The 22732-nt window shown below is 39.3% G+C and overlaps 1 protein-coding gene across 4 annotated transcripts in view; it reads right to left on the bottom strand.

Annotated features, from left to right (window-relative positions):
- Positions 1-12079: 12079 nt before the first annotated feature.
- The window catches only part of eya1 (EYA transcriptional coactivator and phosphatase 1), a 128310-nt gene continuing 117657 nt past the window's right edge, over positions 12080-22732 (bottom strand). For all 4 annotated transcript variants that reach the window (XM_061921875.1, XM_061921873.1, XM_061921874.1 and 1 more), the window contains 5 exons: positions 20290-20450; positions 20048-20162; positions 19805-19926; positions 17230-17330; positions 12080-12743 (listed from right to left, as the gene is read on the bottom strand). In XM_061921875.1, the coding sequence (XP_061777859.1) occupies positions 12663-12743; positions 17230-17330; positions 19805-19926; positions 20048-20162; positions 20290-20450 (580 nt within the window). In that variant the 3' untranslated portion in view covers positions 12080-12662. The remainder of the gene's footprint in view (positions 12744-17229; positions 17331-19804; positions 19927-20047; positions 20163-20289; positions 20451-22732) is intronic.

The raw sequence follows: 22732 nt of genomic DNA on the forward strand, positions 1-22732 counted from the left end.
AAACATTTTTTATTTGTTTCTAAAAGATTATGCATTTGGAAGAAAAAACACTTTGTTCATCTTTGGCCTTAAAATATATTCATTTCTAAATAATCTGAAAAATTGTTCCACTTTTTTTTCTCTTCATACTGTTTATTTTATATATTTTTGTAATTGTATTTTATATTCTTGATACTAATATATTTTATGCATTTTTTCAAAAAGGTGATTGCTATTGTTAACAGAATTACACAAACCCTTTCACAAAACAGGATGTTTTCAAAACTTAAACTATACATATATTTATTTTTTTACTTAAACTTTATGAGTCATCTATCAGTATACATTTTACATAATACATTTACATAAGCTGTTCAATTGAAGTGTAGATTGCTGTGTGTTGGTCTTTTCATACAAAGTTAAAGTGCAATAATAATACATGAAGTGGTCACACCTGCACACACACTTACATAGAAAAAACACACACACACATACAAATATATATAAAAAAATATATACACATATATACACAAACCCACACCTCATTTTGGTTGCATAGAATCCAAAAGTGATTGCCGTGTGAAAGACCCTCCTCCTTCGCTGAGAGTGCGTCTCCGGTTACGAGGTCACACACAATTAGAGAGAGAGGATCAGACCGCTCACTGTTGTCATGGTGCAGTCACACACACACACACACACACACACGCACGCACACACACACACACACACACACACACACACACACACACACACACACACACACACACACACACACACACACACACACACACACACACACACACACACACACACACACACACACACACCCACACACACACACACACACAGACACACACACACACACACACACACACACACACACACACACACACACACACACACACACACACACACACACACTAACATGAACTATGTATATGCAAACACACACACAAACACATGACAGAGGGCTGAGACAAGACTTGCAACCTGGCAGGACTTCATGATTTTACAACCCAGATTGTAATTATGGACGTTCTTGTCACTGTCGTGGCGGCGCAGCGAGGACGGCGCTCACGGAAACATGGGACACTCTAGATTGTATCGTCCCAGGTTATCTACATTTTTTCAAAATTCAGCTCACTGGCAGCTGGGCGTGATGATGTTTTACTCCATCGTTATGCCCTCAGTCTCCTTTTGGATGAATCTGCCCTGCACAAGTGCTGGATGAAATAAGTCCTGAAGAGTGACGGACTTGGGAAGAAGTTGTGTTTGCGGAGAAGGGGAAAAAAGGAGGGGAAGCCTCAGTTTCCTGTTCCCCAAATTCCCAGCTCCTGTCTGCGGTGCAGGTACACAAAGCCCCTTTAGAGGTTGTGGAGTGGATTGAAATGATGGTTAACAGATCTGCCGTCACCTTTCCTCCTCCCCCCCTCCGCCCCAGCCGCCATGTTTGTTTACATTCTACCGAGCCTTCTTAGCATTTTCTGGTGCGGCTGCTCCTATTTGCCAGGTTCCTGTCACCTGGCTGGAAGACCCCTGTGTCCAAAATACTGACATTCCACAACATAGTGAATTTGCACTTCAGATGAAATTAACCAATGTGTTAGGTTAAATAAATAAATTGGACACAGTGTGTTGTCAAGCTTATGACATGTGATGCAAGTGTAAGCCACTGTGACACTATTGTTCTTTTTAAAAAATATATTTTTATGGGTTTTATTAAAAAGTGACAAGCGGTAGAAAATGGATGGATAGAAATGGCTGTAATGATAATGTCAATGAGGAATTTCTAATCACTGCTATGTTGGAATTAAGTTAAAAGTTAAAGTTGATTGTCACACACATACTAGGTGTGGCGAAATTACTCTCTGCATTTGACCCGTCACCCTTGATCACCCCCTGGGAGGTGAGGGGAGCAGTGGGCAGCAGCGGTGCCGCGCCCGGGAATCATTTTTGGTGATTTAACCCCCAATTCCAACCCTTGATGCTGAGTGCCAAGCAGGGAGGTAATGCGTCCCATTTTTATAGTCTTTGGTATGACTCTGCCGGGGTTTGAACTCATGACCTACCGATCTCAGGGCTGACACTCTAACCACTAGGCCACTGAGCAGGTTTTTTGTTATTAATATTGATGCTGCTGTTGATAATATTCTTCTTTCTTCTGCTTTGTCTATGTTATGTTTTTGGACATTACTACTTGCTGTAGTTTTGAAGCAATGCATGATGGGAATACGGATGTTGTGTGTCAGTGTATTAAAAGCCTACTGAAATAAGATTTTCTTATTTAAACGGGGATAGCAGGTCTATTCTATGTGTCATACGTGGTCATTTCGCGATATTGCCATATTTTTGCTGAAAGGATTTAGTAGAGAACATCCACGATAAAGTTAGCAACTTTTGGTCGCTAATAAAAAAGCCTTGCCTTTACCGGAAGTAGCAGACGATGTGTGTGTGATGATTAGAAAGAAAAAAATAAGAAAAAAAAGACTCTACAGTGGGAGCGATTTAGATGTTATTAGACACATTTACTAGGATAATTCTGGAAAATCCCTTATCTGCTTATTGTGTTACTAGTGTTTTAGTAAGATTATATGGACGTACCTGTACAACCTGAAGGTCGGCCCCGCACCTTCCTTCAGCACCAGTCGAGGGGTGGTGGCGATGCCCATCTCTGCCCTTCGCAAGGGACCCTCTTCGAAACACGATCTTTCGAAATGATCGCTGCATAATACACTATACTTTGTGTGTGTGGTCCAATCCAACCATGTTCGCTTGACCGCTCTGTTCCATAGTAAAGCTTCACCGTCATCTTTCGGGAATGTAAACAATGAAACACCGGCTGTGTTTGTGTTGCTAAAGGCGGCCGCAATACACCGTTTCCCACCTACAGCTTTCTTCTTTGACGTCTCCATTATTTATTGAACAAATTGCAAAAGATTCAGCAACACAGATGTCCATAAAATTGTGGAATCATGCGATGAAAAGAGACGACTTAAAGCTGTGAATGGTGCTGTAAAAAAAATGTCCTCTACAATGCGTGATGTCACGCGTCATCATACCGCGACGTTTTAGCATGATACTTCCGCGCGAAATTTAAAATTGCAATTTAGTAAAATAAAGCGGCCGTATTGGCATGTGTTGCAATGTTAATATTTCATCATTGATATATAAACTATCAGACTGCGTGGTGGGTAGCAGTGGGTTTCAGTAGGCCTTTAACGTGCCGGCTGGATTAAACACACGCTGAGAACTAACTCCGTGCCTGCCTACTTTATGGGTTATAGCTAAACCTATGGATAACGGAGACATACATATATATCCTCTCTTACCTTCTTTTCAGGTAAGAGAGGATGTTAACGGCAGTACCTTTAAGGCACGCCCCCAATATTGTTGTTGTCCGGGTGGAAATCGGGAGAAATTCGGGATAATGGTTGCCCTGGGAGATTTTCGGGAGGGGCACTGAAATCTGTGAGTCTTTCTGGAAAATCGGGAGGGTTGGCAAGTACACCAGGAGGGCCTTGAAGAACTGCAGGGGACAATTGAGCACTCAATGGGAGCAAGAACTACTTTTTGCCGGAGCGAGTGTGCCCAAAGAAATTCCCTGCCATCCTCTCATTGTCTCAATTTTGCCAACATCTGCTGGCGGCAGAGGCTAATCCCCCCCCGGAATCATTAGCCACCGGGAGGAGGTCTATTAATAGGCTCGTAAAAAGAGATGTGGCAGATCATGTTTTTGAAAGGGGGACTTTGATATGCATGTAATCCAATCCAGGTTCAATAGTGATGCACAGTCAGTGGGCTCCACAATGGAAAGGTGCATGAAATCAGTGTCTGGACAAGCTAGTAAATCACAAGTGGCTTGTTTAGTGTGGCCGTACACTTTTAGGGGTGGGCTGTCCCCGTGAAAAGACCTTCATAAGGACAAGAGAACAGACTTTTTCTCACTGTCCATCACTTGGAAGCTAAAGCACAAACAGGTTATGTCGCTGTGGTCGTTTTTTTTTTTTTTTCAAATTCTGTCTTTATTCTATAGGTCCCCTCTTAAACCGAACCGATCTCCAGCCAGAGTCTGTTTTTGTTTTTTGTTCTTTTGTTTCCATGTGAGTGCCCTTTTAAGTCTGTCCCCGCTTCAATCAAACTTCAAACCCCGTTTCCATATGAGTTGGGAAATTGTGTTAGATGTAAATATAAATGGAATACAATGATTTGCAAGTCATTTTCAACCCATATTCAGTTGAATATGCTACAAAGACAACATATTTGATGTTCAAACTGATAAACATTTTTTTTAGCAAATAATCATTAACTTTAGAATTTGATGCCAGCAACACGTGACAAAGAAGTTGGGAAAGGTGGCAATAAATACTGATAAAGTTGAGGAATGCTCATCAAACACTTATTTGGAACATCCCACAGGTGTGCAGGCTAATTGGGAACAGGTGGGTGCCATGATTGGGTATAAAAACAGCTTCCAAAAAATGCTCAGTCTTTCACAAGAAAGGATGGGGCGAGGTACACCCTTTGTCCACAACTGTGTGAGAAAATAGTCAAACAGTTTAAGAACAACGTTTCTCAAAGTGCAATTGCAAGAAATTTAGAGATTTCAACATCTACGGTCCATAATATCATCAAAAGGTTCAGAGAATCTGGAGAAATCACTCCACGTAAGCGGCATGGCCGGAAACCAACATTGAATGACCTTGACCTTCCATCCCTCAGACGGCACTGTATAAAAAAACGACATCAATCTCTAAAGGATATCACCACATGGGCTCGGGAACGCTTCAGAAAACCAGAGGTGGGTAGTAACGCGCTACATTTACATTTACATTTACTTGAGTAACTTTTGGGATAAATTGTACTTCTAGGAGTAGTTTTCATGCAACATAATTTTACTTTTACTTGAGTATATTTATAGAGAAGAAATGCTACCTTTACTCCGTTCCATTTATCTACATTAAACTCGCTACTCGCTACTTTTTTTTTTATCGATCTATTAATGTTTGTTTTGGTTAATGACAGAGCTTCAAAGTAGAATCTACGCATGCCTGCGTTTCACCAATCACATGCAGTCACCGGTGACGTTGGACCAATCAAACAGAGCCAGGCGGTCACATGACCCGACTTATACAAGTTAAAAAACGTATTCGGGTGTTACCATTTAGTGGTCAATTGTACGGAATATATACTGTACTGTGCAATCTACTAATACAAGTTTCAATCAATCAATCAAAAGTGTAAAGGAAAAAAGACACTTTTTATTTCAACCGTACTTCCCGTCATAAGCCTAAAGACTGATCGCACAGTTCCTGTCTTCACAATAAAAGTGCCGCTCCATCGCGCCTGCACTAAAAAAATAAGAGTCTCCGAAAGCCATCGCAAACAAGCTAGCAAACCACGGAGTTTGCCGCCAATGTATTTCTTGTAAAGTGTATAAAAACGAATATGGAAGCTGGACAAATAAGATGCCAAAAACCAACGACTTTCATGTGGTATTAGACAGAAAAGAGGAACTTTTTTTTTCCTCCATTTGAAAACATGGAGGTCTGATTCCTATCATTGCAATTCATCAGAATCAGGTAATACACCATCTTATATTCTTGTCTTCATGAAAGATAGGAATCTATATGTTAAACATGCATGTATATTCATTAAAACACCTTCAACATGTGCACAAAAACGGCAAAATAAATACATATAAATGATATACTGTATATAAAATGTATGTATGTGTATATATATATATATATTTAATATATATCCATCCATCCATTTTCTACCGCTTATTCCCTTTCGGGGTCGCGGGGGGCGCTGGCGCCTATCTCAGCTACAATCGGGCGGAAGGCAGGGTATACCCTGGACAAGTCGCCACTTCATCGCAGGGCCAACACAGATAGACAGACAACATTCACACTCACGTTCACACACTAGGGCCAATTTAGTGTTGCCAATCAACTTATCCCCAGGTGCATGTCTTTGGAAGTGGGAGGAAGCCGGAGTACCCGGAGGGAACCCACGCATTCACGGGGAGAACATGCAAACTCCACACAGAAAGATCCCGAGCCTGGATTTGAACCCAGGACTGCAGGAACTTCGTATTGTGAGGCAGACGCACTAACCCCTCTGCCACCGTGAAGCCATTTAATATATATATATATATATATATATATGTATGTATATATATATATATAAATATATATATGATATGTGTGTGTGTAAATGATTTGTGTGTGTATGTATGATATGTGTGTGTGTAAATGATTTGTGTGTGTATGTATGATATGTGTGTGTATATATACTGTATGTATATATGAGGTAGATCACCTCGACTTGGTCATTTATTAAGTAATTGATAAACGTTGAAAACCTTATTGGGGTGTTACCATTTAGTGGTCAATTGTACGAAATATGTACTGTACTGTACTGTACAATCTACTAATATAAGTTTTAATCAATCAATCAATCAATCAAATCAATGAATGCCTACTGAGGCTATGGTGCTGTTAAGTTATTGTGGCTCAATGTGCCATTTTTTTTAAATTTCACTTTAATGTACTATTATTTAATATATATTGTTGTTTTAGTTGCTTAAGAGATATTCCTGGCTCTGAATTTGCTCATTGCTATTTTTATGTTTTTGTGCATTATTTGTTGCCGTAATCAGGTTACTCATCAGTTACTCAGTACTTGAGTAGTTTTTTCACAACATACTTTTACTTTTACTCAAGTAAATATTTGGGTGACTACTCCTTACTTTTACTTGAGTAATAAATCTCTAAAGTAACTGTACTCTTACTTGAGTACAATTTCGGGCTACTCTACCCACCTCTGCAGAAAACCACTTTCACTAAATACAGTTGATCGCTACATCTGTAAGTGCAAGTTAAAGCTCCTAATATGCAAAGCGAAAGCCTTTTATCAACAACATCCAGATACGCCGCCGGCTTCTCTGGGCCCGAGATCATCTAAGATGGACTGATAAAAAGTGGAAAAGTGTTCCGTTGTCTGACGAGTCCACATTTCAAATTGTTTTTGGAAATATTCAACATCGTGTCATCCCGACCACAGAGGAAGCGAACCATCCAGACTGTTATCCATGCAAAGTTCAAAAGCCAGCAACTGTGATGGTATGGGGGTGCATTAGTGCCCAAGGCATGGGTAACTTACACATCTGTGAAGGCATCATTAATGCTGAAAGGTACATACAGGTTTTGGAACAACATATGCTGCCATCTAAGCGCCGTCTTTTTCATGGACGCCCCTGCTTATTTCAGCAAGACAATGCCAAGCCACATTTAGCACGTGTTACAACAGCGTGGCTTTGTAAAAAAAGGGTGAGGGTACTTTCCTGGCCTTCCTGCAGTCCAGACCTGTCTCCCGTCGAAAATGTGTGGCGCATTATGAAGCGTGGAATACGACAGCGGAGACCCCGGACTGTTGAACGACTGAAGCTCTACATAAAACAAGAATGGGAAAGAATTCCACTTTCAAAACTTCAACAATTAGTTTCCTCAGTTCGCTAATGTGTATTGAGTGTTGTTAAAAGAAAAGGTGATGTAACAGTGGTGAACATGCCCTTTCCCAACTACTTTGGCACGTGTTGCAGCCATGAAATTCTAAGTTATTTATTATTTGCAAAAAAAAAATAAAGTTTATGAGTTTGAACATCAAATAACTTGTCTTTGTAGTGCATTCAATTGGATATGAGTTAAAAAGGATTTGCAAATCATTGAATTCTGTTTTTATTTACCTCTAACACGATTTCCCAACTCATATGGAAACGGGTTTTGTACAATGAATAAGCAGTCAGGAATAGGTATGTTTTGAGTCTTGATTTGAAGAGGGATATTGAGTCTCAGTTACGAAGGTCTAGAGGTAATGAGTTCCAAAGATGTGGGGCAGAGCGGCTGAAAGCTCGGGCCCCCACGGTGGACACTTTAAATAAAGGGACAGTGAGATGGATGAAGAAGATCTTAGGGAACGTGAGGGCGTGGCGACATGGATCAGGTCAAAGAGATATGACGGAGAGAGGTTATGGATAGCTTTGAAAGTGAGGAGAATTATTTTAAAGTGGATACAGTGTTTGATGGGTAGCCAATGGAGTCGCTGCAGAACAAGGGTGATGTGCTGGATTGAAGGAGTTCTGGTGATTATCCGGGCTGCAGAGTTCTGGAGATGCTGAAGTTTGTGAAGTGACTTGTGAGGGAGACCAAACAGGAGAGAGTTGCAATAGTCCAGGCGAGAGGTGACCAGGCTATGGACAAGTATGGCAGCAGTATGTGGGGGTAAGGGATGGGCCAAGTCGATTAAAGGGGAACATTATCACCAGACCTATGTAAGCGTCAATATATACCTTGATGTTGCAGAAAAAAGACCATATATTTTTTTAACCGATTTCCGAACTCTAAATGGGTGAATTTTGGCAAATTAAACGCCTTTCTGTTTATCCCTCTCTGAGCGATGACGTCAGAACGTGACGTCAGATCGGTACTCAACGCCATTTTCCCTACCACATCGACTCAAATCAGCTCTGTTATTTTCTGTTTTTTCGACTGTTTGCCGGTAAAAAAAATCCAGGAATTCACATTGTAGGAATTTTAAATAATTTATTTGTAAATTATGGAGGAAAATAAGTATTTGGTCTCTTCAAACAAGGAAGATCTCTGGCTCTCACAGACCTGTAACTTCTTCTTTAAGAAGCTCTTCTGTCCTCCACTTGTTACCTGTATTAATGGCACCTGTTTGAACTCGTTATCTGTATAAAAGATACCTGTCCACAGCCTCAAATAGTCAGACTCCAAACTCCACTATGGCCAAGACCGAAGAGCTGTCGAAGGACACCAGGAGAAGAATTGTAGACCTGCACCAGACTGGGAAGAGTGAATCTACAATAGGCAAGCAGCTTGGTGTGAAATAATCAACTGTGAGAGCAATTATCAGACAATGGAAGACATACAAGACCACTGATAATCTCCCTCGATCTGGTGCTCCACGCAAGATCTCATCCCGTGGGGTTAAAATGATCATGAGAACGGTGAACAAAAATCCCAGAACCACACGAGGGGGACCTGGTGAATGACCTGCAGAGGGCCTGGACCAAAGTAACAAAGGTTACCATCAGTAACACACTACGCCGACAGGGAATCAAATCCTGCAGTGCCAGATGTGTCCCCCTGCTTAAGCCAGTGCATGTCCAGGCCCGTCTGAAGTTTGCTAGAGAGCACATGGATGATACAGCAGAGGATTGGGAGAATGTCATGTGGTCAGATGAAACCAAAATATAACTTTTTGGTATAAACTCAACTCGTCGTGTTTGGAGGAAGAAGAATACTGAGTTGCATCCCAAGAACACCATACCTACTATGAAGCATGGGGGTGGAAACATCATGCTTTGGGGCTGTTTTTCTGCTAAGGGGACAGGACGATTGATCCGTGTTAAAGAAAGAATGAATGGGGCCATTTATCGTGAGATTTTGAGCCAAAACCTCCTTCCATCAGTGAGAGCTTTGAATGGTTGACCAAATACTTATTTTCCACCATAATTTACAAATAAATTCTTTAAAATTCCTACGATGTGAATTCCTGGATTTTTTCCACATTCTGTCTCTCACAGTTGAAGTGTACCTATGATGAAAATTACAGACCTCTGTCATCATTTTAAGTGGGAGAACTTGCACAATCGGTGGCTGACTAAATACTTTTTTGCCCCACTGTATGTAATTCATATTTGCAGCCCCTTATAAGTGTGGATTTTGAAAGATGCGATTGGTATGTTTGGTCTAGACATGCAGCAGCTCCGGTTTCTATGCGCTTCCTGGGGGGGGGGGATTAGTTGCCCTGTCCACATAATGGCCATATTAAGAACAAAAGCATCCCTCACGGATGGACCAGCAGAAACAAAGATGGTGTACTACTTCACAAATAATTTTTTTTATTAATTTAAATACAAACAATAATGTTAAAAAAAAACAACACCTGTACACATATATTGCAGACACATCAATCCGTTTCACGAGGGCCCTGCGGCGTGACGCGTTTCCAGTCTGCAACATAAAAAAAAAAAAAAGTGGTGTTGAGCGATAAAACATCCCTCTGGTATTATTTTGATCTCGCAGTACCATGTTCTCCTATCAGGTCGCACAGGAAGGGGCTAACATGTAAACATGTGCAAAAAGAAGAGGGGGGAAAACTGTTTTAAGAAATTCACAGTGGGTAGCACACGTATGATCGCCAGTGTGGCTTTTCTGTGCTTGTTATTTGGGGGGGACAAGATGGATTCTTTAGTCATTTTTATGTCTTTTCCTGTGGACGCAGTTTGTGTACCGTGTGTGCTCGTACCAAGACCACCTCTTCAGAAGTGTGTGGGTGCCGGAGTGGCAGACTGTAGCACAAGTGACGGGCGTTCCAGGCCACTTTTATCGCACTGCTGCTCCTCAGACCACATCTTCAAGTGCTTGAATGACAGACTGGACCAAAAGGAAATGGTACTAGCAGAGAAACCGCACCAGTGTTCACCCATCAGTATGAATACGGTCTTTCATACCGTGCTTCAACACGACACAAGCGTGTGCTCACGCCGGACATGAGCATCACCATTTTGGTGACGCACAAATGATCACAAATAAAGCCAACTAGCGCTGAAATCGTACGAGGTTGAACCAAAAGTTTTCAATGCCGTTTTGAAGCAAGGTACAGTAGGAAGGGGATTCATATGGCCCCATTTGTTGCAGTTTACCTGACACATGAAATGTGAAGGCAGTAAAGAAGGAGTGTCCAAACTTTTTGATTTAGGGGCCGCATTGGGATAAACGAATTTGGTCGATAAAGCTTACTGAATGTAAAGTAACTGTCATATATATACATGTATATATATATATATATATATACACACACACACACATATCTGTGTAAACAAATATATACACAAACATATACAGTATACACACACACACACATATATATATATATATATACACACCCACCCACACACAAACATATACATATATATATACACATACAAATGTGTATATATATATGTATATATACATATATGTATATATACATGTATAAATATATACACATATATATATACACACAAACATATATATATATATATATATACATACATATATATATACATATATATGCACATACACACATATGTATATATATATATATAAATATATATACACACACATATATATGCAACTAAATATATGTGCGTATATTTAGCCTATACATATATGTGTGTACATATTATAATATAATGGATATATTATTAATAATTAATATAATTGGATATTAAAAGAATGTGAAAGTTCGACTCAACCTCGTTTAATTCCGTGACGACCTCCTTAAAGTTTTGTCATCAATCAGAAATATCCAGCAGCTAAAATGCGTCAAACATGGACAAGTGTGGAGAGTGTTTTGTGATATTCCCATCATGCTTTGTAATTGACTTAAATGGGTGTAATTTAGTATTTATGGTGCATATATGTTATTTATAATGTCCACAAATTTCATTGAGCAGGTTTTGTTATGTGTGACCATGTGTGTGGGCTGGATTTTTTTCTTAAATTTTTTTTTTTGCATCATGACTAGGAAGGTTGTTTGTATTGGGTCATATAAGTATATGCTGCAACTGCCCCATTCAGAGCAATTAAAGGTCACTAACTTGAATTACTCAAACTGTCTACAAAATGGCAGCACAACAACAGCATCGATATTGTCAAACTACTAAAAGTAATGCAAATTACCTATGGGTAAGATTCCGTATTAACGCATGGTATCTCGCGGACCAAATTGAAGACGTTGGCGAGCCGCATTTAACCCAAGGGCCGAAGTTTGGACACCCCTGCAGTAGAGTGTTAAATGTCTAAATATGTGTTTTATGGCAATTCCAACTAAGACCCCAGTCAATGTTGCTTTGTAGACTGGCATTTTCCATCATTTTCATCAGACTGCATTGCAAAATGATTAACCCCCATTTGTCCTCTCACGCGATATCCACCCAGGATTGGGGCCAAATGAATCCCTTCCCTACTGTGGGTAGTCCCTTGCCGATTTTGGTCTTGAAAAAAAAAAAAAACACACAAAAAAGTCCATTATCTACATTTTTTTTTTTTTTTTTACTGAACAACCTCGAACACATCAACACTTTGCGAGCTTTTTTTTTTTTTGGTTCCATAAAAAAAGCCACGGTTCAAGAAGAGCACATGGATATAAGGAAGGAAGAAATAGTCCAGTGATTACAAACTTTTTTACACACGCACAAAAAAAAAAAAAAAAAAATCCTCTGTACACGATTGTCTCAGGGTTGTTAATAAAGTCTTAAATTATTAGAAAAGCCGTCATTAGTCCTCCAGCTGGGAAAGTCTTGTTGCTGAGGAGGTTCCTTCCCACAAAGTCCATAAATAAGAAACTGGCAAGTGGTCCTCACAGGTGTCCTTCACAGTAACATGGCTGGAGAAGGCACCTCTCACAAAAAGCGTTAAGACAAAGTGAGACCGGAGGGTCCGCACATTGATTGTTCCTCTTCCTGGGAAGACGAGACGCCGCCTTCCTCCCCTTGGAACCATCGGGGAGGGTACAAGTCTGCCAGCAAGCGGCGATGGGATGGATTCCGGAAATAAACTGGAGCGCAGCAACTTTGTTGTTGTTTTCAGGCGATGAGGCGGCCGGCGCTACAAGTACTCCAGGTCCAGAGCGTGGTGGAGGGCCATGAGGTCTGAATGGCTGGAGATCCTCCAGAAGGGCATGTTGTGCTGAAATCACACAGGAAAGGAGGTCATTTGCTGGGCAGGGACTCCAGTCCAGCTATGTGAACCACTACACTGCTTCAAAGGCTTGAGGTTCTATCTGCTCGCAGAGTTGTCCTTAGCTGCTGTCCTTTGTTTACGTTGTCACTTTGGGCGTTAGGCTCCTGTTAGCCGTGGAGCCACTGAGGTGGAACCCGAGTGGCGGCAGAATGAAAGGTTCTCATGGCAGGTGGACTGTGATCTTCTCTCTCTGAAGAGACCAACAACCCCCACCTGCTTTATCAGAACCGAGGCACATGTTCCGCTTAAAAGAACCTGCACTGACCCTTAAAAGCTCCTCTGCTTTTTTTCTGTTTTGTAAATTGTCTCTGCTTTTAAAAGTTTCAAAGGTAGATGTTATCTGGCCTCCTCCTTTCAGGAGAGATGATTCTATTAAATTAAGGATTTTTTATACTATGTTTTGGTTGTAGGGGAGCACTGGAATCTTTTTTATTGTTAAATTTTTTTAAAGTATTATTCTATTTACATATATATAATATTTAAACACTATTTAAATGATCACAATATTTGTCTGTTTTCACAGCAACATACTAAGAACTGATACTATTACTAGTATTCATATTAATACAATTATATGTTGTAATAATTTGAATAATTGCAAATAGTGCATAATTTTACATTTATATTTATAATTACATTTAATATACAGAAAATATAAAAAAAATGCAAATACATTTTACATAAATGTATTTTTTTCAATTTATCAAAAATATATTTAATACAATAATAATATGTATATAAGAAATGAAATAAATTCAAGAAATTATATATATATATCCTATTCTATATAAAAATTACTATAAATGTTTTTTATCTTATTTTCTATTTTTTGGAATAAATATACTTCTTACTACTACCATGACTACTATTAATAAAAATAATAATATTTTATTATAAGCAACACAAAAATAATATATAATATGAAAATAGTAAAACACATTTAATAATATATACTGTATATAAATAATATAAAAAAATATGAAAATAGCATATGTAAAATAGCAAATGTAATGAATAACACATTTATCCATCCATCCATTTTCTACCGCTTGTCCCTTTTGGGGTTGCTGGAGCCTATCTCAGCTACATTCAGGCGGAAGGCGGGGTTACACCCTGGACAAGTCGCCACCTCATCACAGGGCCAACACAGATAGACAGACAACATTCACACTCAAATTCATTCACTAGGTACTATTTAGTGTGCGATCCATCCATCCATTTTCTACCGCTTATTCCCTTTTGGGGTTGCTGGTGCCTATCTCAGCTACCCATTTAGTCTGCTATTCTATTGAAATGACTATGTACATACTATTGTTCTTGTTGTAGTCATTGGGCTAAATTTTGGACCCCTGGCACAACATTTCCTTCCAACTTTGATATGACAAAGTATAATAAAGTTCCTTGAATCCTTAAATAATAATAAAAATACAAATGAATAAAATCTCGTAGTAACTATACCTAATGCGTCATTTCATTATTTGCCTCTTAATTATTTTCATACAAATACAGATGTTTGATCTAAAAATAACTTATATTTTTAGACAAACATAGTTGACAACTATTATTACCATTGCTAAAAATATCAACAATAATAAGTGTCCGAACATGAAAAAGTTCTACTGGAAGTTTTTTCCGTCCTGAGCCGACATGTGAAAATTCTTGGGCGCTGTGATTGAAGTCTGCTCTATGTGGAAGATCCAACATGGCGGAAAGAGTACGTTCTAGCGTTACATGTGCAGCTGAGGGTACTGCACAGGAATATATAATTATGTCACATCCCTCCCCCAGTCCTCCCGCCACTATTCCGTAAACCTGAGCTGGGGGAGGAAGAGCGCTGATTACACACTACAGACTTTCTCTCTTGTACTCGGATGCCCTGTAGGAGGAAACATGAAGGCACTAATGGAGGAGGAGGAGGAGTGCCATACTGACATCTGACAACTATGGCTGCCGTCTAATCCTTCAAAAAGAACCCTATTGATGATTTTGCACAACACCGTGAACTCGGCTAAGGTTCACTCGTCTTCTTTTGGAAAAGTCCTCCACATTGAAATGACACTGGAGGAGAACGAGGGTCTCCTGCATTTAACGAGCGACAAGGAGACATGGTTTATCCAAGAGGAGACTATGGGCAGCTAGAAAATACAGCTAAGTGGGGACTGTGGAGTCTAAAATGATAACATTCACATGATTAGCTGACATGTTTATGTTAGTTATTATTGGCTACCACTTTTATTTCGGTTATGCTTGAATGTTACATCAAAGAGATGCACTTTATACAACTGGAGACTGAGGGCAGATTGAAAACGCAGCAAAGTTGATGCGCAAGCTGTCCAAAGTCGGGACCCAGGGTGGACCACTCATCTGTGCATCAGTTGGGGACATCTCTGCGCTGCTGACCTGTCTCCACTCAAGATGATCCCCTGCTGGCCCCACTATGTACTGGACTCTCACACTATTATGTTAGATCCACTATGGACTGGACTCTCACACTATTATGTTAGATCCACTATGGACTGGACTCTCACACTATTATGTTAGATCCACTGTGGACTGGACCCTCACACTATTATGTTAGATCCACTATGGACTGGACTCTCACACTATTGTGTTAGATCCACTATGGACTGGACTCTCACACTATCATGCTAGATCCACTATGGACTGGACTCTCACATTATCATGCTAGATCCACTCGACGTCCATTGCACCGGTCTCCAGGCGGGGGTCCCCACATCTGCGTTCCCCTCCAAGGTTTCTCATTGTCCCATTGGGTTGAGTTTTTCCTTGCCCTGATGTGGGATCTGAGCCGAGAATGTTGTTGTGGCTTGTGCAGCCCTTTGAGACACTTGTGATTCAGGGCTATATAAGTAAACTTTGATTGATTGAAAGTGGAGACTGTGGAGTCTAAAACTAACATTCACAAGAATGTTATGTTGGTTATCCTTACATATTCCAACAAGAACATACTGTATATATTATCAAAGAAGAGACTGGGGGCAGCGAGAGAATGAAGCAAAGTGGAGACCGGAGTGTATAAAACTACAACATCAAAATAGTAGACTTTTGTGTTAATTTTGATCATTGTCAAATGTTGTGAAAAGGAGACACAGTATATGTTGTCCAAGAAGAAACTGAGGGCAGCAAGACATCAGAACAAAGTGGAGACTGTGGAGTATGAAACTGACACATCCAAATGTAAACGTGGTCCTTTTGACTATTCTCAAATGTTATGACAAGTAGATACAGTACGTGTAATCCAAGAAGAATATTAGGACAGATAGAAAACCCAGTAAAATGAAACCGTGGAATATAAAACAGCGTTATATAATAAGGGGTAATTTTGGTTATCCTCAAATGTTACAGCAAGAAGATACATTTTATTCAAAAGGAGACTAAGGGCAGCTAGATAACACAGTAATGTGGGGACTGTGAGGTCTGAAACTGTAACATCCACATGATTAGCTAACATCTTTATTTTGATTATACTTTTATGTTACAGCAAAGAGATATATTCTAACCAACCGGAGACTGAGGGCAGCAAGAAAACGCAGTAAAGTGGAGACTGTGGAGTATAAAACTGCATCGTCCTGAGAGTAAGCCAATATGTTTGTTTTGGGCTTTTTAGAACACAAATGTTATGGCAAATAGACACATTTTACTTAAGAAGAGACTAAGGGCAGCTGGAAAACACACCAAAATGGATACTGTGGAGTTTAAAACTATACCATCCACATTATTTGCCAAAATGTTTATTTTGATTGTGCATTCATGTTTCGGCCAAGAGATACATTTTAGCCAACTGGAGACTGAGGGAAGCAAGAAAACGCAGCAAAGCAAACTACTTCATCATCCTCATAATAAGCTACTGTAACATATTTATTTTGAGCTCTTATAGTTATACTCAAATATTATGGAAAATAGATGATTCTATCCAAGTGGAGACTGAGGGCAGCTAGAAAACACAGCAAAGTGGAGACTGTGGAGTACAAAACTGAATTATTGTCATGGTAAGCCAGCCTGTATATTTTGGGCCATTTTAACTACCCTCAAATGTTGTAGCAAATAGATACATCGTGTTTAAGAAGAGACTGAGGGCAGCTACATATTGCAATAAAGTGGAGCCTGTGAAGTATAAAACTGCAACATTCTTATGGTTAGTCAACGTGTTTATTTTGGACTATTTTAGCTGTCTTCAAATGTTGTAGCAAAAAGATACATTTGATTTTAAAAGAGACTGAGGGCAGCTGGGAAACGCAGCACAAGGGATACTGTGGAGTCTCGTACTGCATCATTCACAGCGTAAGCTAACATGTTTATTTTGGGTTGTCTGCAAATGTTACAACAATGATATACATTTTATCCAAGTGGAGACTGAGGGCAGTTTTGTTGGTATCAGTGAAAAAAATGCTTCAATCAAAGGGGCACCCACCTTTTTTGAGCCTTGCTCCTCTTCCACGCCGTCCCCGACCACAATGTAAACAACTTTCCTCCCGAATCTTTGAACGACTCTCTCGAAGCAGCTCTCCTTACCTGTAAGGGAAGCAAAGGATGAGTGAAACGAAGTGAAAGTGAAAGCAAATGAAACAGGAAATATACAGGATATCCATGTAAATATGAATGTATATTAGCCCTGTCACACAATTTGTAAGGGCAACTGTTTTTGATTTTTATACTTTTTACAGATTGATGGATAACTTGCTTTGTAATTGTAAATCAAGATGACAAGAAAAAGTATGTATTTTGAAAACCCCTCCCAAAACTGCTTGGAACATAAGTAGAGATGTCCGATCCGATATTGTCCAACTCGATATCAACCCATACCGATATAAACAGTCGTGGAATTAACACATTATTATGCCTAATTTTGTTGTGATGCCCCGCTGGATGTATTAAACAGTGTAACAAGGTTTTCCAAAATAAATCAACTCAAGTTATTGAAAAAAATGCCAACATGGCACTGCCCTATTTATTATCGAAGTCACTAAGTGAGTTATTTTTTTAACATGCCTCAAAAAAGTAGCTTGGAATTTTTGACATGCTCTCCCTGAGAGAGCATGAGGAATTTGAGGTGGGCGGGTTTGGGGGGTAGGGGGTAGCGGGGTGTGTATATTGTAGCGCCCTGGAAGAGTTAGTGCTGCAAGGGATTCTCGGCATTTGTTCCGTTGTGTTTATGTTCTGTACGGTGCGGATGTTCTCCCGAAATGTGTTTGTCATTCTTGTTTGGTGTGGGTTCACAGTGTGGCGCATATTTGTAACAGTGTTAAAGTTGTTTAGAATAGAATAGAATATACTTTATTGTCATTATATTTGCATATAACGAGATTAAAGACTCCAACTTAAGGTGCGGTTGTGGGGGCAAATATGGGGGAAAATAAATAACCCGAGGTAATAAAGGAAAAACTAACAATTGAAATAAACAGACTACTATCCAATAAAAATAACAAGCAATCCTGTACAATATACAAAACACTGCAGAAATACAATACGGCCACCCTCAGTGTGACCTGTATGGCTGTTGACCAAGTATGCCTAGCATTCACTTGTGTGTGTGAAATGCTGTAGATATTATGTGACTGGGTCTGCACGCAAAGGCACTGCCTTTAAGGCTTATTGACACTCTGTACTTCTCCCTATGTCTGTGTACACATCTGTACAGTAGCGTTGTAAAAAGTCATACATTTGACTTTTTGAAACCAATACCGATAATTTCCGATATTACATTTTAAAGCATTTATCGGCCGATAATATTGGCAGTCCGATATTATCGGACCTCTCTAAACATAAGATAATATTAAAGTGTAGAACGTATGCAATTACATGTGCAACATTTTTCGGTAAAATTAATAGAACAATATATTTAACAAGAAAGTGCTTTTTTTATATGCAGCCATTCGCAGGCCACATAGATGATGTGGCTGGCCACTTTAAAATGATATGGAGGGTCAGGTAAAACCGTTGTAGGGGATCACATTTGACAATGGGGTGGAGCATATAAAGTAATGTGGCAGGCCAGGTTAGAATTACGAAATGGGCCAAGTTAAAATCATGTGGCGGGCCACAATTAAACGATGTCGTGGTCCACAATAAAATGAGGTGGGGGTTTACAATAAAATTACGTGATGAAATGATGGGGCGGGCCTCATTAGAAGTATGGTTTGGGCCTTTTTATAATGACGTGGTGGCCCACTATGAAATGATGTGGCGTAACACATTAAAATTACATGCCGTGCCAAGTTAAAATGATATGGTGGACCTCATAAAATTATGTAGTGATCCAAAATAAAATGATTTGGTGGGCCACAGAAAATTATGTAGTGATCCAAAATAAAATCATGTGGTGGGCCACAGAAAATTATGTAGTGGGCCCCGTAAAATGCTGCGGTGGACAACATAAAATGATATGGTGGGCCACATAAATTATGTAGTGGTCCAAAAGAAAATGATGTAGTGGGCCACATAAAGTGCTGCGGCGGACAACATAACATGATATGGAGGTCCAAAATAAAATGATGTAGTGGGCCACAGAAAATGATGTGGTGGTCCAACATAAAATGATGTAGTGGGCCACGTAAAATGCTGTGGCGGACAATATCAAATGATGGGGCGGTCCAAAATAGAATGATTTGGTGAACCACATCAAATGTTGTGGCAGACTACATAAAATGATACAGCCGATAACATAAAATTATTTGGTGATCCACAATAAAATGATTTAGCGGCCAGATTTGGTCCCCATGCCTTGAGTTTGACATGTGGTGTCATGTTTTCAAATAGAAAAGAAGCTAATTAGCTGCAGAAGCCACATTGATCCATAATGATGGGCCTGCAACTAATGCATGGGGTGCTGTTTATTCTGCATCTGAATTAGGAAGGATTTTGGGGGGCTTTCTTGCTGTGGAATGACACAAATGTCTCCAAGTGCTTTCACATGCAGAGAGGCCCAAGTCAAATTCCATCAATTACCCTAAAACTGCACCAGGAGATGAAAGAAAGGACGAACGTACCTATTTTGGTAGCGCTATAAATATTTTCGATAGGAAAGACAATGCCCAGCCCGTAGAGCAGGACCTTGGCCAGGGCGGGGATGAGCTGCGTGGTGGTGACCAGGATGTTCACACAATTCGACCTGCAGAAGAAGAGAGGTCAGTGTTGTTGTTTGTGTTTTCTTCAGTGGCCCGGTGAGTGTGGCTGTATTTACGCCGCGTGCATGCCAAGTATGGCTACAATTTCCCGCAGTGGACTTTTACCTTGAGTGGATTAATGTTAGTGCTTTCAGTGCCAGTGTTAACCAGGAGTCCGTCAAGGCTTCAATTTCTGCTCGCAATTGCAACCAGGCTTCCCTCTTGGCCGGTCCCAGGAGACCTGAAACGTATAGAAAACATTGTTTGGCTTGGACCGGCCCTTTAAATACCAGCCAAATGTTCAAAGTGCCCACAAATCCAAACACTGAAAGACGCCTCTTTTTCGACTTTTTGGGGGGGGGATTTACCTCCGACGTTATTTTTGTAGGTGGTGTAGATTTCTTTCACTCGTCTGTAACGGAACGCCAGCTTTCTCATCCAGTCCACTCCTCCCCTCACACCTGTGGCCAGGCAGAGGTTGGCGCTCGTCGCCGCCGCGTGGAAGCCGTCTGCGCCAAAGTTGTATGTACTGAGGGGAAAATTAGAAACATGGTCTGTCAGCGCCATCAGTCTTATAGTCCTCCTGCTTACACCAAGTCAGTTTTGTTGAAAACAAGGCATGGCGGCCATGTTAGGTGTTTATTTGTGAAATGCATCCAGTAAAAGAGGCAAAATGTGTTCATTCGTTACGTGACATTCGTTTGAGGGAAGCACTGTTGCATATATTGGCATTGAAAATGAAGTTCTGGATAATATCAGGCATCTGCACAAGATGTATCAAATTAATAAATATTGTTTTCCACCAAAACTAGCTTTCAAGTAACTTTTTAACACTGCCAGCTGTCATCTAAGAGAAGTTGAGTACTGTACAATAAAACAAACATTTTGAAGACATCTGAACTTTTATTCAAAGAAGTTCATTACAGTACAATAAAACTACAATAAAGTAAAACAAATCCCCTTTGGAAGACATCTGAACTGTCTTTAAGGGAGAATTTCGTTTATGTACAATAAAACTAAAAATAAAGTAAAATTGCTCACCTTCAGAAGACATCTGAATGTCATCGAAGAAGTTGGTGACTGTACAAAAAACTAATAAAAAGTAAAAAAAAAAAGAAAAAAAAAAGTCCTCTTTAGAAGACACCTGAACTGTCATCCAAGATAAATTTACAACTCCGCAATAAAACTAAAATAAATAAAAATTGCTCTCCTTTAGAACAGTGGTTCTCAAATAGGGGTACGCGTACCCCAGTGGGTACTTGAAGGTATGCCAAGGGGTACGTGAGATTTTTTAAATATATTCTAAAAATAGCAACAATTCAAAAATCCTTTATAAATATATTTATTGAATAAAACTTTAACAACATATGAATGTAAGTTCATAAAGTGTGAAATGAAATGCAACAATACAATATTCAGTGTTGAGAGCTAGATTTTTTTGTGGACATGTTCCATAAATATTGATGTTAAAGATCTCTTTTTTTGTGAAGAAATGTTTAGAATTAAGTTCATGAATCCAGATGGATCTCTATTACAATCCCCAAAGAGGGCACTTTAAGTTGAGGATTACTTCTATGTGGAGAAATCTTTATTTATAATTGAATCACTTGTTTATTTTTTAACAAGTTTTTAGCTATTTTTATATCTTTGTTTCCAAATAGTTCAAGAAAGACCACTACAAATGAGCAATATTTTGCACTGTTATAAAATTTAATAAATCAGAAACTGATGACATAGTGCTGTATTTTATTTCTTTATCTCTTTTTTTCAACCAAAAATGCTTTGCTCTGATTAGGGGGTACTTGAATTAAAAAAATGTTCAAAGGGGGTACATCACTGAAAAAAGGTTGAGAACCACTGCTTTAGAAGACACCTGAACCGTCATCTAAGAAGTTGATGGCTGTACAATAAAAGTAGAACAAAGTAAAACTGCCAACCTTTAGAAGACACCTAAACTGTTGTCCGAGATAATTTTATTACTGTACAATAAAAGTCAAATAAATTAAAATTGCTCAACTATGGAAGAGACCTGACACAAGTTACGGTAAAAAAATATGTTTTTGTTCGCCAACAAGAATTTTCTTCTCAATATGTTATGTTTATTTTAAGTGCCCTAATATGTACTATAACCTGCCAATATCACTGAAAATGTAAGTCAGTTTTACTTGTTTCAAGTTCTTAATATTTTGCTTATTTTATACATTATATCAGGGGTTTCAACCCCGTTATTATTTAGGGCCACATCGCAATTATGGCTGACTTAAGACGGCCGCTTGCGACGGTGAATATAAACATAAACGTATATTAGTAGCCTGGTTACACAGTTTGCATTGGCAATTGTGTTTGATTACCATATTTTTTTTTACTAACCACCTGCTTTGAAATCGTACATCGGGGAGATAAGCAGATATTTAAGTATTAATTTTTCATAACCATAAATAAATGTTTGGAATATATTTTTGCAAGATCAGACAACATTAAAGTTTAGAACATTTGCAGTGGCATGCAGTCCTTTTTGCTGTTAGATTTAAAAAAACAAACACATACAATAGAGCCATTATTTCCAGAACTTTCATCAGCCACGACAAAATGAAGTGGGGGACCATTGAGTTTATAGCTTTGATTATTGTTTTTTATAATCCAGTATTACTTACGATAAGCAAATTGGTCTCATAGTAGGACAAAGAAAATACTTTGTTTGCATAAAAGAACTGATTTCTGACCTTAATTTTGTGTCAGGTATTTTTGTTTTATGTTGGCTACGTTTAAACATTTTCTACTCAAAAACTTTGGGTGCATATAGCTTAATTA

Source organism: Nerophis ophidion, linkage group LG15, assembly GCF_033978795.1.
Source record: "Nerophis ophidion isolate RoL-2023_Sa linkage group LG15, RoL_Noph_v1.0, whole genome shotgun sequence".
Lineage (NCBI taxonomy): Eukaryota > Metazoa > Chordata > Actinopteri > Syngnathiformes > Syngnathidae > Nerophis > Nerophis ophidion.